This window comes from Miniopterus schreibersii, assembly GCF_964146895.1.
Source record: "Miniopterus schreibersii genome assembly, chromosome: 6".
NCBI classification, from domain to species: Eukaryota; Metazoa; Chordata; class Mammalia; order Chiroptera; family Miniopteridae; genus Miniopterus; species Miniopterus schreibersii.
The window spans coordinates 47277411-47292046 of NC_138107.1; the positions used below are offsets into that span (position 1 = coordinate 47277411).

The 14636-nt window shown below is 40.2% G+C and overlaps 1 protein-coding gene across 3 annotated transcripts in view; it reads left to right on the forward strand.

Moving 5' to 3' along the window:
* Positions 1-14636, forward strand: part of KLHL32 (kelch like family member 32) — a 162522-nt gene that overhangs the window by 43447 nt on the left and 104439 nt on the right. For all 3 annotated transcript variants that reach the window (XM_081140543.1, XM_081140545.1, XM_081140544.1), the window contains exon 3: positions 1923-2103. In XM_081140543.1, the coding sequence (XP_080996669.1) occupies positions 1923-2103 (181 nt within the window). The remainder of the gene's footprint in view (positions 1-1922; positions 2104-14636) is intronic.

Consider the following 14636-nt stretch of genomic DNA (forward strand, 5'->3'; position numbering starts at 1 on the left):
TTTCGGTTTTATCTGTAAAACAGAACTAATGATAGTACCTGTCTCATAGGGTTGTTGTGAATGTTAAGTGAATTAATAATCATAAGTCACTAAGACTAATTACTGGAACATAGTAAGAGCTTTATGTTTCTAAAATACATAAAAATGTTCTCTTATTTAGGAGAGATTTTAAAAAAAAATATTTTAAAGCTTTACTGAGCTGATACAATATTTCTGTTACTATTGTATTCCTTCATTTCTTCAATTGAGCCATGCTAATTAATCTCTATTTCAGGCTTTGCATAAAAATTTATGCTTCTGAATGCAGTTTTCAATTGCTGATAGCTAGAGCCGCTAGATGAATATTTGATGACAGTAACCATTTCATAACCTCCTGCTGCATAACACACAACTGAAAATAATCCTCCCACCTTCCCACCAGAACTTCCTATATCATCACCTTCTGTCAAGTTTTTTCTTTTTCTTTCAATAGGTCTGACATTTCTGAGGCTCCCCAGTCAGAAATGTCCAATACAGCTTACTGGCCACATTCTGGCATTTCACAGGAAGCACTGACTTCACTTTCAGGTGGGGTGATTTGTGCTGAATCGTAATCTGTCAGCCAGCTGATACCACAGGCTGGGCAGAGCCCTGTCAAATAAATTAACCATGCAGCCTAGGCCAGTGGTTACTCCCTAAATCTCCTGAGTGGCTCCTTCACACTCAGAGGGAGGGACTGGATGCTGGAGGTGTCAGGATAGGAGAGACGATGCTCAGTCAATTTACTCAGCTTGATGAAGAGTCCACAGGCCTGAAAACAGGGTTGACAGCCCTTGTTTCTGCTCTGGGCGTAATTTATGACAGGTGCAGCTCCCCCATCTTAGTCCAGTGCCAGTTCTGAGAGTTTAGAGCACTGGAGATGTTCATACATCTAAGCTGGAAATGTTCATAGCTGCCTACAAATGCAGTTTGCATTTTGTGTTTATGGCATTACTTTTACATTATTTTAGGAAGATCTGGGGCTTCATCTAGGAGTTTTGAAAGGACATGGGAAGAGTATTTTAGAATGGGTAGGGAATGAAGGGGTGAAGTTTCACAGTGGGTAAATTTGCTACTTTGAAAAACAGAACAGAAAATAAAATTGTATAGTCATTCATAAATCCAGTACAATGATCACATATAGACATCAATGGCTGAAATTATAGACATATTTTACTTTCAGCCTTAAGTTTTTTTCATGGCATTCCTTTTGATGTTCATAATTTACCAAGTTTAATAATCAGCAGCTGTGGTTTAATTAATTGCTTTTTATATGGAATGGTCACTGTTAGCCCTTTTTTCTCTAACTTACACGTGCTCGGTTTTGTTTTACTTATTGATGGAGTATTGTGTGCTGTGGGGACTTGGTGACTTCCCGGGCCTCTGGTGACTCAGGCAGGTCCCGTGGATTTCATGCTGGATCAGTGCATGGCCGTGATCTTGCTCTGAGCTTGCACCATCCCCACACAGGAGTCACAGAGCTGAGAAGGAAGCGGAGAGTTTGGGAGGGGGCACAGAGTGGACAGGGTCACAAGCAGACGTACACAGTTGAGATCCGCTTTCACTCAGAGGTGTACACAGCCTGAGGACAGAGGCTTAGGAGCAGCGGCTCACAGATGTACAGACACGGGTCAGTGCCCAGGCACAGACGGACTTGCACGCAAACACAAACTCAGAAAGAGAAGCACTGGTAGGAAAGAAAAAGAGCCCTCTGGGGCTGAGGAAAGAGAATTCTAGAAAAGAGCAAGAGCATGGTGGAGAGAAAGAAAATGGGGGAATACAAATCCCACTCCCACAGTGCCCTGGAACCCCCAGCCCCTAAGTGGGTGTAGAGGGAGTGAGGGACATGGGGGCAGCCAGGGCTGGCCAAGGAGGAATGCTGACTTGATTGCTTTTGTTCATAGTATTCAAGAAATGCTGACAGGCCAGAGGCTCTGCCACTCGGACTCTCACAATGACAGTGTCCTGGCAGCGCTGAATCAACAGAGAAGCGACGGCATCCTCTGCGATGTCACCCTGATTGCCGAGGAACAGAAATTCCACGCTCACAAGGCGGTCCTGGCAGCATGCAGCGACTACTTTCGGGTAAGTCAAGGTGGTTTGTTTCTCTTAAGAGGTCAATTAAACAGAGGACGGTAAAGTTCCCTGAGTGTCACACCACCAGCAGCCAATTAGATGATGGTTCCCAGAGTTGAGAACGTTGGGGGCCTTTCCTGGGCAGAATGAGATTGGGGCCCTATTGGGATCCTCCCTCGGCTGGATATCCGGATGCCCCTCCGGTGGGACCTCCAGACCTCTCCTTTGCGTCTGAGTTGAGGGGCATTTGACATGTGACCTTCGTAAGAAAGTGTGGCATTGTTGTGCTTCATAATGGGGGGTGGGCTCTGGGTAGAGTGTTTCTAGAATCGGGATCACAAGGAGACTCTGGAAACAATTTGTTGAAAGAAACAAAGTTCCTAAAGATAGGTGATGTTTCCGATCTTTTAATTTTCTATGCATGTTCTCGTCTTAGTGCTTTCCAACTATTTGCTCCAGGGAGAGAGATGCAATTGGCCTCATGGACCTTTCTGGTTGACTTGTGTGCATGTGGCTGCAGAAGACATGTTGTCTTGTTTAGCAGGACTTTGGAGTTTGATTTTTAGTGGCGAATGAAATGTGGTGGCATGTTTGTTGATTTTTTGAAGATGAATGTGTATTGTTATAACTAAATGCCATCAATTTAGTACTTCCTGTGATTCAGAGGGTGGAAAAAGGATTTTATATGCATATCTCATATAATCCTCATAATCACATACATGTACTATAAAAATTAACATTTTACATACATGAAAACTGAATCTTAGAAGTAATTTGTTATGAGTTAAGTAATTTGAGATAACTCATAGGTTAAGTAATAAGTCACACAGTTCCTTTTAAAATCCACTCTTAACATGCTGATTCTACCTCTTATATGGATATAAGAAAAAATCTTGATAATCATTAACCAGAATATTATGAAATATTAATTTCTGAGTATACATTATCTAATTCTTATTTAATTTTCTTTTCAATGGTATTTTGGTTAATAATCTAAAAACATAACAGCATACCATCTCTATATAAGTGAGAATATATATGTAAATTTTTATTTTTATTTTTTTAAATATATCTTTATTGATTTCAGAGAGAGGAGAGGAGAGAGGGAGAGAGGGATAGAAACATCAATGATGAGAGAGTCATTGATCGGCTGCCTCCTGCATGCCCTCGACGGGATCGAGCCCGTAGCCCAGGCATGTGCCCTGACCAGGAATCGAACCCTGATCGCCTGGATCCCAGGTCGACGCTCAACCACTGAGCCACACCCGGCCAGGCTATATGTAAATTTTTAAAACTCCCGTTCAGAAAGTCTCAGAAATGATACAGGAACCAATTTTGGCCCATGGGCAATTTGTTAATTTTATTTGTATATTTTCAAAAATCTTGTTTTTGATGATTAAGAGACAATATCAGCTGTACTCAATTGTGAACCTGCAGTTAAAGAGAATTTTCAAAGATGCTAAATCATAAAAGAAAGACTTTTAGAAAAATTGTTTTAAATGTGGTGAAACCTACTAATGTAGAAGATAAAGAGGTAATTACTTAAAATGTCTACCTAAAAATAAAAAGTAGGGATTTAATTCTAAACTGCAGAAATGAAGCAGATATCTGAAAGGAGTTCTTTAGTTGCATTAGCATAATGATACATTTTTTACATTTTCAAATTGTTGGGGATTAATCTTCCAGAAAGGTTACAGTAATTAGAGGGCCTTTCAAACAACATGCTTTACTTTAGGTTGTTATATATATCAGGTGCACATTATATAATATGAGTTTTGTCTTCCTGTATACCATAATATAACCCTCTTGTTGCTTTTCTTCTCTCCTCTGAAGTATCTCCTGATTGGGTTTTTTATTTAATTTTGGGAAATGGTTTGATTTTGTGCATGTGTGTATGTGAGCAGGTACATGCATATGAGTACAAGAGATCGTTTTCCTTGTTGGCATTTAATAGTATTTGCGGCTACTCCCAGTTCTTCTTCTCTTCTACCACAGTGCCCCTGTTGCTCTGGTAGGTTAGACACAGAGTGCCTCCTTTATAATACCTATGTTATAACGCCTGTGAAGAAAGCTTTATTATTCCCATTCTGCAGATAGGGGAGCTAACGTGCAATGTACATAAATAACCTGCCCTAGGATGGCCAGATATAGAGAAGAGCTGATTTTCACACACCAGAGCATCTGTCTCCTTGAGTTCCAAGTGTGCTTTCTTCACATGTCCTGCTGGGCCCATAGCACAGTTCCTTCAATTTCATCACCTGTTTGTGAGATGAAAATTAACTGACTTGTGTATTGATTGTTCTGATCAATAAACCAAGACAAAGTTGGAACAATTGGCACTTCTCTTTTCTAGGCACTGTGCTAAGTGCTGGAGTTAAATACTTAACCATAGACCGAGTCTTGTACCATGTATCTTTTGTTAGCTTTTGTTGCATAACAAACCACCCCAAAACTTAGAAGCTGGATAATTGCTCTGGGTTGCCAGCTCTGCTGATCTATGCCGGCTTCCTTCTCACCATCAGCAGTTAACTGGAGAGCTAGCTGGAGCCTGGATGATCTGCATTGGCCTTGTTCACGTGTCCGGTGGTTGGTAGGCTCTTGGCTAGGGTAGTGGGGGACACCGGGCACATATTTCTCATGAACAGATTAGCCTGGGCTTTTTCACATGACAAGAGCTCATGTAAAGAGGACACAGGCAGTGCACAGGTGCTTTTCAAGCTTCTGCTTGTATCCTGTTTACTAATGTCCCATTCGGCAAGGAGGTCACGTGGCCAAGTCCGGAGTCAGTGTAAGAGAGCTTCCCAAAGGGTACAGATGCCAAAGGAGGAAGAATTATGGCCATATTTGCAACCTACCACGGTCAAGAACTGTCAAGGATCTGTGGTTTACCCTCCACGCATGCCAGGGAGTCGGCCGGGCTCCTGGACTGTGCCTTCATGCTGTGTGGTTATCCTTAGCTTCCTCTTGGTGTCCCGTCCCGTCCCGTCCCCCCCCCCCCCCCGTTGGTTAGATGTTGCAGCCAGACCATTGTCTAAGCGCACCCTATTCCACCTGAGGGCCTTTCCACTCTTCAGCTTGCTAATGACTCTTTCTGCTACCTGTAACTGCCTACTCCTTTCTTTTTCTTTTTTACTTTTTTCTTTTTAAATTTATCTTTATTGTTGAAAGTATTACAGATATCCTCCTTTTTAGTCTACCCTGTGTATCTACCAACATGTATCACAACCAACAACAGGTGTGAAGTCCCTCACAAAGGCTTCACCCTCTGCCATCTCCCTAAATTCATATTCAAGGCCCTCCCTTCTCGGAAACATTAAAACTGTGGCTTGTCTCCCTCAAGGAATTAAAGATCAACAAAATAAATGCAACCTATGGGACGGGAGAAAATATTTGCCGATGCTATATTTGATAAGGTGTTAATATCCAAAACATATGAGCAATCCATACAACTCAATAGCAAAATCATCCAATTAAAAAATGAGCAAAGGAACAGAACAGACTTTTTTTTTCCAAAAAAGATGTACAGATGGCCACCGGGTACATGAAAAGGTTCTCAGCATCACTAATCATCAGGGAAATGCAAATCAAAACCACAATGACATATCACATCACATCTGTTAGAATGATTGTTATCAAAAAGACAGGTGCTAACAAGTGCTGATGAGAATACAAAGAAAGGGGGCCCTTTCACATGCTGGTGGGAATGCAGCTTGGGGCAACCACTGTGGAAGTAAAAGAGTATGGAGGCTCCTCAAAAATTAACATAGAGCTACCATATGTGATCCAGCAATCCCACTTGGAGCATGCATCTGAAAGAAATGATATCAGGAACTCAATGAGATTATCTGCACGCCCATGTTCACTGTAGCATTATTCATGGTAGCCAAGTCATGGGACAACCAAAGTGTCTATCCATGGGTGAATGGATAACGAAGACGTGGTTGTGTGTGCATGTGCTTTTATATATAATGGAATATTATTTATCCACAAGAAAGAAGGAAACCCTATTTGCAACACCATGGGTGAACCATGAGAGTATTATGCTAAGAGAAATATGCCAGAGAAAGACACATATTGTATGACCTCACTTACGGAGAACCAGAGAGTAGAACGGTGATTGCCAGGGGCTGGGAGTGGGTGAAGTGGAAAGATGTAGACACAGGGTACAAACTTCCAGTTATAAAATGAGTAGGTCCTGAAGAACGAATCTATCGTAGGGTGACTATAATTAACAAAACACTGTGACTTGAAAGTTCACACATGCACACAAGCAAAGTGAGGTGATGATGTGTTAACTAACCTTATTGTGGCAATCATTTTGCAACATATACGTGTATCAGATCGTCTCATTGCACACCTTAGACTTACACAATGTTATATGTTATTTATATCCCAGTAAAACTAGAAAAAATTTAAAAAGGAATGAAATATTATGTATCGTGTGTCAGAGCTCCTCTCACTAGTAACTTCTCTGAAAGGGACTGTGACTAGTTGATCAACGTACTGTTGAACAAAATTGAATGAGGACAGTTGAACCGGAGGCAGCAGGAGAAGTTAGGGGCCTTATGATCTAGAATGTGTGTGGGAGGCGGGGGCTAGTCAGCCTCTTACTGTCCTCCCCGTGGCAGCCCCTCTGACTGTGAGGACACCGGAGTTGTCCACCCCCAGCAGGCAGTTCCGGGCTGTGGGCCACCCTGGAGCCTGGAGGCTTTTGTTTAACATGTGCCGTCTCCGTCTTACATCTCCACGAACGCCTACACTTTCTGGCCGAGGAAGCAGATGTCTTCACTGTCTAACGTAGCTTCGCATATGTGATGGTAAAGTGATTCAAATATGACATTTTGGAAAGTTAAATATTTGAGCATCATGTTCCATTAGAGCCGGAGTGTGCTCTGCCTATGGAATTTTTAGTTTTGAGAGAAGACAATAAATAAAGCCTGCAATAAAAAAATGTTTTGTATATTTTTATAATCAAACTCTTCAGTCACTATTTGATTAAAACTGATTAAAAGGCTATTAAATGAGTATATAATGTATAATTAGAAGTACATTTTTGATAAGCATTGGTTACATACCTACTGTTTGCTAGACACAGAATGAATTCATAGCCTGGTAGAAGATACAGACAAGTGAACAAATCCCTACAGCATAGTGTCATTGGTATTAGGAGTTTGGGGTTGTGTTTTGGGGGCTTGAACGATGCTTTTATCCTGTGCCTTTCTCTGGCATTCTCAATCAATAATAACAATAATCATAACTACCATTACTTGAGTAGTTACTGTGCTACAGCCACTTATTCTAAGTGCTTTATGTGTATCAATTCATGTTGTTCTCTAAAGATACCTATAAGGTAGGTATTATTATTATCATATCCATTTTAAAAATAACGAAAAGGAAGCCCAAATTTAAATAATTCATATGAGGGGCATGAAGAACACTTAAGTGAGAGCTGATGAAGGCCTGACCTAAGCCAGGAGCAGACGGCTGGTGAGAATAGCGTGTTTGTGAGGCCTGGTTTGGGCAGGAGAATGGGTGGGACAGTCGGTAGAATCCACCAGACCTTGTGATGATGATGAGGGAGAGGAAGGCCTTAAGAATGAGTGAGGCTCCTAGCTTGAGGATCAGGGATAGGGGAGCAAGGGGCTGCTCACACTCACCATAGACCTGAGGACTGGAGGGCGTTGGGAAAAGAGCAGCTGTACCATTGCTGGAGCCAGCAGGGAAGGCTTGAGGACTTCGAGTTCCCCTTGAGGGGTAGAGCCAAAGACTTTTTTTCTGTTCTGATCATTGCATCCCCAGCACTACTACAGTGCTTGGCCTCACCAATCCCCTCCTCAGAATTTCCCCCCTAGGAACACCCATTGTATGTACTATCTGTTTAACACATTAGTTTGTCTCATTTCCTAAGAAAGTTTCCTGTAAAGACTTGTAGGTAATATCACTGCTGACATTAAAACGTAAATGAGGTTATTTTGAGTCCCTGCTGTCTCTTATTTAGTGGTTTTATAGATTCTTCATTAACATTTCTGATTCTCTGAAATCGTATGTGTGTAAGACATATTGTGTTTATCACATGAAAGATAAACAGCAATGTAACATTGACAGTTATTTTGCTTCTAGTAGCCAAGCCTGCAGCCTCCTGCCTTTCTTTCTGGCCTGCTGCTCTGCCTCCATCAATTCTGTGAGCCCCCAATATGCTTCCAGTAAAGCTGGAAAAAATAAAATTAAGAATGAAAATGAATATCTTTCTAAACCGTCAAATGCTATCTGAATATTAAAGGATGTTGAATAGTTTTTGTGTCTCATTCAGTCACCCTTGTCAAAGCTTTCTCCTGGGCACATTCTGAGCACTCACTGGGCTCGATGCTGTAATTAGGAGTCCCTCATTTGATCTCCAGGAATGTTGTCACAATCTGATTAGTACAGTCCTCAAAAAATTAAATTTTGCCTGGCTGGCATGGCTCAGTGGTTGAGTGTCGACCTATGAAGTAGGAGGTTACAGTTTGATTCCCGGTCAGGGCACATGCCCAGGTTGCAGGCTCAATCCCCAATAGGGGGCGTGCAGGAGGCAGCTGATCAAAGACTCTCATCATTGATGTTTCTCTCTCTCCCTCTCCCTTCCTCTCTGAAATAAACAAATTAATTAATTAATTAATTAAATTTTAGCTGGGAGTAACTTACAACTAACCTCCTTTTCAGAAAAAAAATATGAATAAAAACAATAGCAAAATCACCCCCAAGTTCTTAACACATATAGTAATTATTTTTAATTTATCTTTTTGGTGTTACTGTAAGTATGTAAATATCTACTACTCTCCTACATAGCAAGGCATTATTCAGCAGTCATTGGTGCATGAATATCACTAAAATTAAATCCCATAATGTTCAATATTTTTCATAGTTGAGCTTACACTGGCCTGTCCCGTGAATAATTACTTTGCTTGAGGCCAGGCAAGCACTACTGAGTTCTGTGGCTGTTGGGTGTTTGTGCTGAAACAGCAGCATTGCTAATCCTTGCCTACTTGCACACTGCTGTGTCCTTTCCTTTCCCTAACATCTGTGTGTCATGTGTCAGTCACAGAAGCATCACAGTATCATTCTTACAGTGCATTTGAGTTACGCATTATATGATAAATTGATCTCCATCAAATGAATACTTACTTTAACATTCAGTTTCATAAAATCGGTTTAAAGAAATAATTAAAAAGTAGAGCGATGTCTGTAGGAATTAAAGAGTATGTGTAGAGAATGAGTTTCTATCGGCTCTGAAGGTATTGTGAAGACCCCAGGGAGGGAGGCGAATAGAAGCTTACAGAAGTTTAAGGAGACTAACGGGCAGATAAAGAAGAATATTGGTAAGTGATTCAGATGTACTATGCTTTTGAAAGGTATATTTTCTTTTTTGTTTGAGTTTTGGTAGGGAAACCATCAAGGAAATAATTTATTTGCTGGTTGTAGTTATATGTTTTCACTGTATATGATTAAACTTTGAAACAGAACTGGGACAATAGGAAAAGTTAAAAATCTGATATTAAAGCCATTTATCCCTGCTAATTCTATTTCTCATGATAAATTAATTTTACTCTATGCAACTATAAAATAATTTACCTCTAACATTTTTATTTTAAATATTTTTAAATATTTCCATTTAAATTTTCTTAGATTTTATTAGTATTTAATATTTACTTTTATTTGCTATTTTCAATACATAGCTATTGCTATTTCATAAATCGGTGTGCCTCTTCATTACTTCTAATGTGGTAAGAACAAGTTAACTCTGTGGCTGATAATAGTGTCAAATGGTGTACATAGTTCACTACAGACATTTACTGAACATCCACCATGTGCAAAAAAGTTTGTGCTGGATGTTGCAAAGGGCACAAAAAAACATCATCCCCGCAGCTTGCCCCCTAGAGGAGACGGTTGAGACCTCGGGCATATACGAGATTGCACATCAGGAGGGCAAAGAGAGAGCAGGGGAAAAAAGGGTCTGTGGTTAGAGCCTAAGGATGCCTTTGCCCAGGTGGCAGAAAGGGAATGAAAAGATGGCCAAGGTGACAAAAAGGAGGAGGCAAAGATGTGTAATGATAACTAGGCATGTATGTTTTAATCGAAGCCAGAAAAGAAAAGGGTTTCAAGAGATTGACATGTTCTGTAGAAGATCCAGGAGAGTGCAGCAAAATTCACTGTTCTGTAGGAACCTGGCTTCAGTGGAGTGTGGGGAAGGAAGTCCAAGTCTAAGGGATGATAGATAGAGATCCCGATCCATGCTATGTGTGTCCCCTGGACCAGTGCCCACCTGCAAAATGCTTGTTAACTGTCCACACAGATGAGCTACCGATTGTAAATCAGCCATTTCATGAAGCATTGTTGGTTCAACTGGCATTTTTTTCACAGGAATTCTCCCTCAAGGGAGCAAGTAGTGAGTTCTTTTGTGTTCTGGCAGCGATTTCTTACCTTGTCTCGGATGCATAAGGAGCAGTTTGAAGACAGTCTACTCTGAGGAGAACTGATACAGAAAATAATTTATTTTATTTTATTTTATTTTATTATTTTATTTTATTTTATTTATTTTATTTTATTTTATTTTATTTTTTATCCAGCTTGAGATATAATTGTCATATAACATCGATGTGGAAATTAAATGAGATAAATGTCAGGTTTGTTAAAGCAAGGTTCTGAAACATACTAAGTACTAAATTGAAGGTCTGTAATACTGGTGGTGGTTTTTATTGTTCAAGAAGAGGAGAGCAGAGTTTTGGTTGTTTCAGTGAGGAAGCAACATTATTTTAGGCTACTCAGCAAGGACAGTTTTTGCTAATTTTGCCTGTATTCTAGATTTCAGTGTTTATTGTATGTTGAAACTATTTTTCCCAAGGCTGTACTTTAGAGAGATAAACCTTTAATCTTTTGGACATGCTACAAGGTCTCCAGGCACCCCAAATTCTCTTCACTGTTACTTTTTTAGAGTTTACTAGCCACACTACTGCTTCCCCTATAATTTACAATTCAGGATTATTGTCAACGTAACAACAGGCTGGAGACCCAGGAAGAGCCAATGTTTCAGTTTGTGTCCAGAGGCAAGAAAAAGCCAGTGTCCCAGTTTGAACACAGTCAGAGACTCTCTCACTCAGCCTTTTGTTCTATTCAGACCTTCAACTGATTACATGAGGCCCACCCACATTAGGGAAGTGCAGTCTCCTTTATCCAGTCTCTTGATTCAGATGCTACTCTCATACAGGAACACCTTCAACAGGTATGCACAGAATAATGTTTGACCCAGGACCCAGTCAAGTTGACAAAACTGACCATCACAGGTGATAACTTCCAAATTTATATCTTCAGACTGGACCCTCCCCTGAAATCCTGAGTTTGTATATCCAAAGTCCTGCTTATTATCTCTACTTGGATGTTTAAGAGGCATCACAACTCTTAATATATCCAAATGAAACTCACAGTGTCCTCCCATACACCTGCTCGTTGCACAGTGTTCTCCATTTCAGTGAACAGCAACTCTGTCGTCAGTGTAGGCCCCAAACCACTGAGTAACTTTGACATCAAAACTGCCAGCAACTCCCATGGCTCTACTTTCAAAATACATTCAGACTCCAGCCACTTTTACTACTACCGCCCTGGTGCAAGCTACTCCCATCTTTTGCCTGGAGTTTTAACATATTCTCCCTCTTCCTTTATCGTTCTACTTCAGTCCTTGATCTCTTCGAGCCTGTTTCAATACTGCAGCTCCAGTGATCTTATGGAAAGCAAAAGTCAGATTCTGTCACTCTGGCTCAACACCCTCTGATGACTTCCACTTTCACTCAGAGCCAAAGGCAGTGTCTTAGTCTACACGATTCTAACTCATCAGGCCCCCTCCCTGCACTCCAGTCATGCTGGCCTCCTTGCTGTTCCTCAGACAAGCTTGCATGCTCTTTCCTCAGGACCTTTGCACAGCTGTTTCCTCTACCTGCATTACTCTTCTCCTGCACAGCTACAAGACTTGATCCCTTGCCCCTTTCAGGTCTTTTCTTAAATCCTACTTCCTCACAAAGTAAGACTTTAATTTTTGTGTGACAATAACCTATTTTTTAAAGAAGACTATATTTATATGTTTTATAACTAAAAAAATAGTAAAGACAAAAAGCTACCATTTAGCTTTTGTATTTTGTAAATACAAAATTGGTCAGATTTACCCATTTCACAAGTAAAAGTGACTTCCTTTAAAACTAAATATTGTTTCTTTATCCATACAGATCTCTCTATGTAATAGATGGTGTGGGGGGTGGGAGCAAAGGATGGGAGAGTGAGTTAGACACCAGGAGAGTGATGATTGTACCAACTCCCCAACATAGAACTTCTTAGAGCCTTAATGCATGTGTACTGTTGGAAAGGAAATCCGAGTGCTCAATCCAAAAGACTTGTGACCCAGCAGACATCTGGCTGTTTTCTTGGATCCCGATGGCCTAGTCTTACATGGACAGTGTCACCTGAAGCCACTAGGGAATTCGGAGCCAGGGAAAACTGGACACCTGGCTACTCACAGATTTTGGAGTCCTTGACTCATTAGTTGGGGACCTAATGTGGTAGAGTATGGCCTCTTCCCCTCAGCTTGTAACTCGGAAAATACCAGAATCTGATGTAGGAGAGGAACCTAAAATGCTGCAATAGACGTTTCTTTTCTTAAGGCAGTTTCTGACTTAAAAAACAAACCAACCTACAAAGTAGAGTTCCAAGAAACTGTGGAAACTGATAAAAATGACCCACAGCTGAAAATGGGCTCAATTTCTCACCTAAGTCATAATCAACGGTTGTCTGTGAGTAGATGCTGGCATTCCACAACTTGTATCTGATGATTAGTTATTTAGTTAATATCTACCAAGAAGAGGCCTCATGAAATAGCTTTTAAATTTAGCCGGGAAAAAATAACACCATTAATGATGGCCTTGACATTCAGCAAAACCAAATTAAGCAGTCAATCTGACATGGTGTAGACAGTCTGTTACAGAGCCTCACACCGGTGGATGTTTGATAAGCATTACTTGCCTGGCTGACAATGACCCGCTATACATCTGCCTGTTATAGAAATTGCAGTGGTGGAATAAATAGGAGAAGGTTGATTTGAATGGTCTGTGGAATAGGACCTTGTGAGCACCAAAAGGGATGTGGGCTTTGTTTTTTAAAAAATTAATCAGGGCTCATAATTCCCTTTTAACTGGACACATTCATTAAAAATAGAATTCCCTTTGTCAATTCAAGGTGAAGTAGCAGTTAATAGTGGTAGTGGTCAAATGTTATTTCCTTTTAAGATGGAAAGCTGAGAGCCTCTAAAGAATCAATGTCACATTCCCTTTTTAAATTATTTGCATCAATGCCAGGGAAATCATTAACATTTCAGGTCAGATGACTGTTATTTTCATTAGTGTGCTGATAATGCACTGCATTCATTGTAGTGAATGGAGAATGGTGAACTCTGGTCTGCATTTTATTCTTTCATTTAAACTGATTCACTTTTACTGAATATAAGTACTATGAAGCTAGGAAAATATTTATAATGTAATAATAATAGCTGACTTTTTATCATTTACTCTGTGCAGTCATTGTGCTAAGCTCTTTATATATATTTGTTTCGAGTGTGTGCTGAAAGATTATTTCACATTTTCTGCCACATCTTTTTTATGCCTTTGAAACTTTTACACTGTTTTATTTAAAGTCACAATTTTACTCATGCTTATATAATTGCAGTGATACAGTCAACCTTAGCTTCCTCTGAAAGAGCAAGAACACATGTTTGAAGGATAATAAAACTGATGAAAATGTTAAACCGTTAGAAATGGAGCATTGAGCAAAAACAGATGTTTTAGAAAAGGGGCAAGATAGCTGGTCATGTGAATCTGATGAATTGGTGTAAAGAAGTATTGGGACCTATAGATATGCCTTATTTCTGTTTGTCATTTTTATAAAGACTGATCTGAAATGAATTGTCCACACTGCGGTATGATCCAGCTGCTTTTGAATCAGTTGCTTTTAATTAGCCCATCTGATGCTGATTGGATTTGGGGCTTGCTTGCCTGGATTCCCAAAAGATTGAATTACCAGTATTCTCATTTAGAGACATATGATTCTAAAGTGATGAGAGATTTTCATATCATTGTTCTTATCACAATAAAAATTATGTATGTATAAACACATTTTCATGGGATTAAAAGAAGCTCTTCATCTAGTTACTTTTGAAAGGTGTTTGAACTCTCATGGATTATTCTTAAACTCTTTATTTCCCCCATTTTGCACGATATGGAGACGTTTCATGTAGTCTGCATGGACAAATGCGTTTGCAAAAGGAGTAACATATGGGACAAACCGAACACTTCGTATTAAACTGGCCTGTTGTGCCCTGGATCAGGAAGGTTCCAGTGAAGTGGTTGCTTAGTAACTAATGGAGTTAGAAGAAACAGCGTTAGCCAGGGCTCTCGCCCTCATCTGTGTGTGTGCCTAATAATGGGAGAGTGGCTCCAGCGTGTGTTGCCCGGCTCGCAGCTGTTAAACCA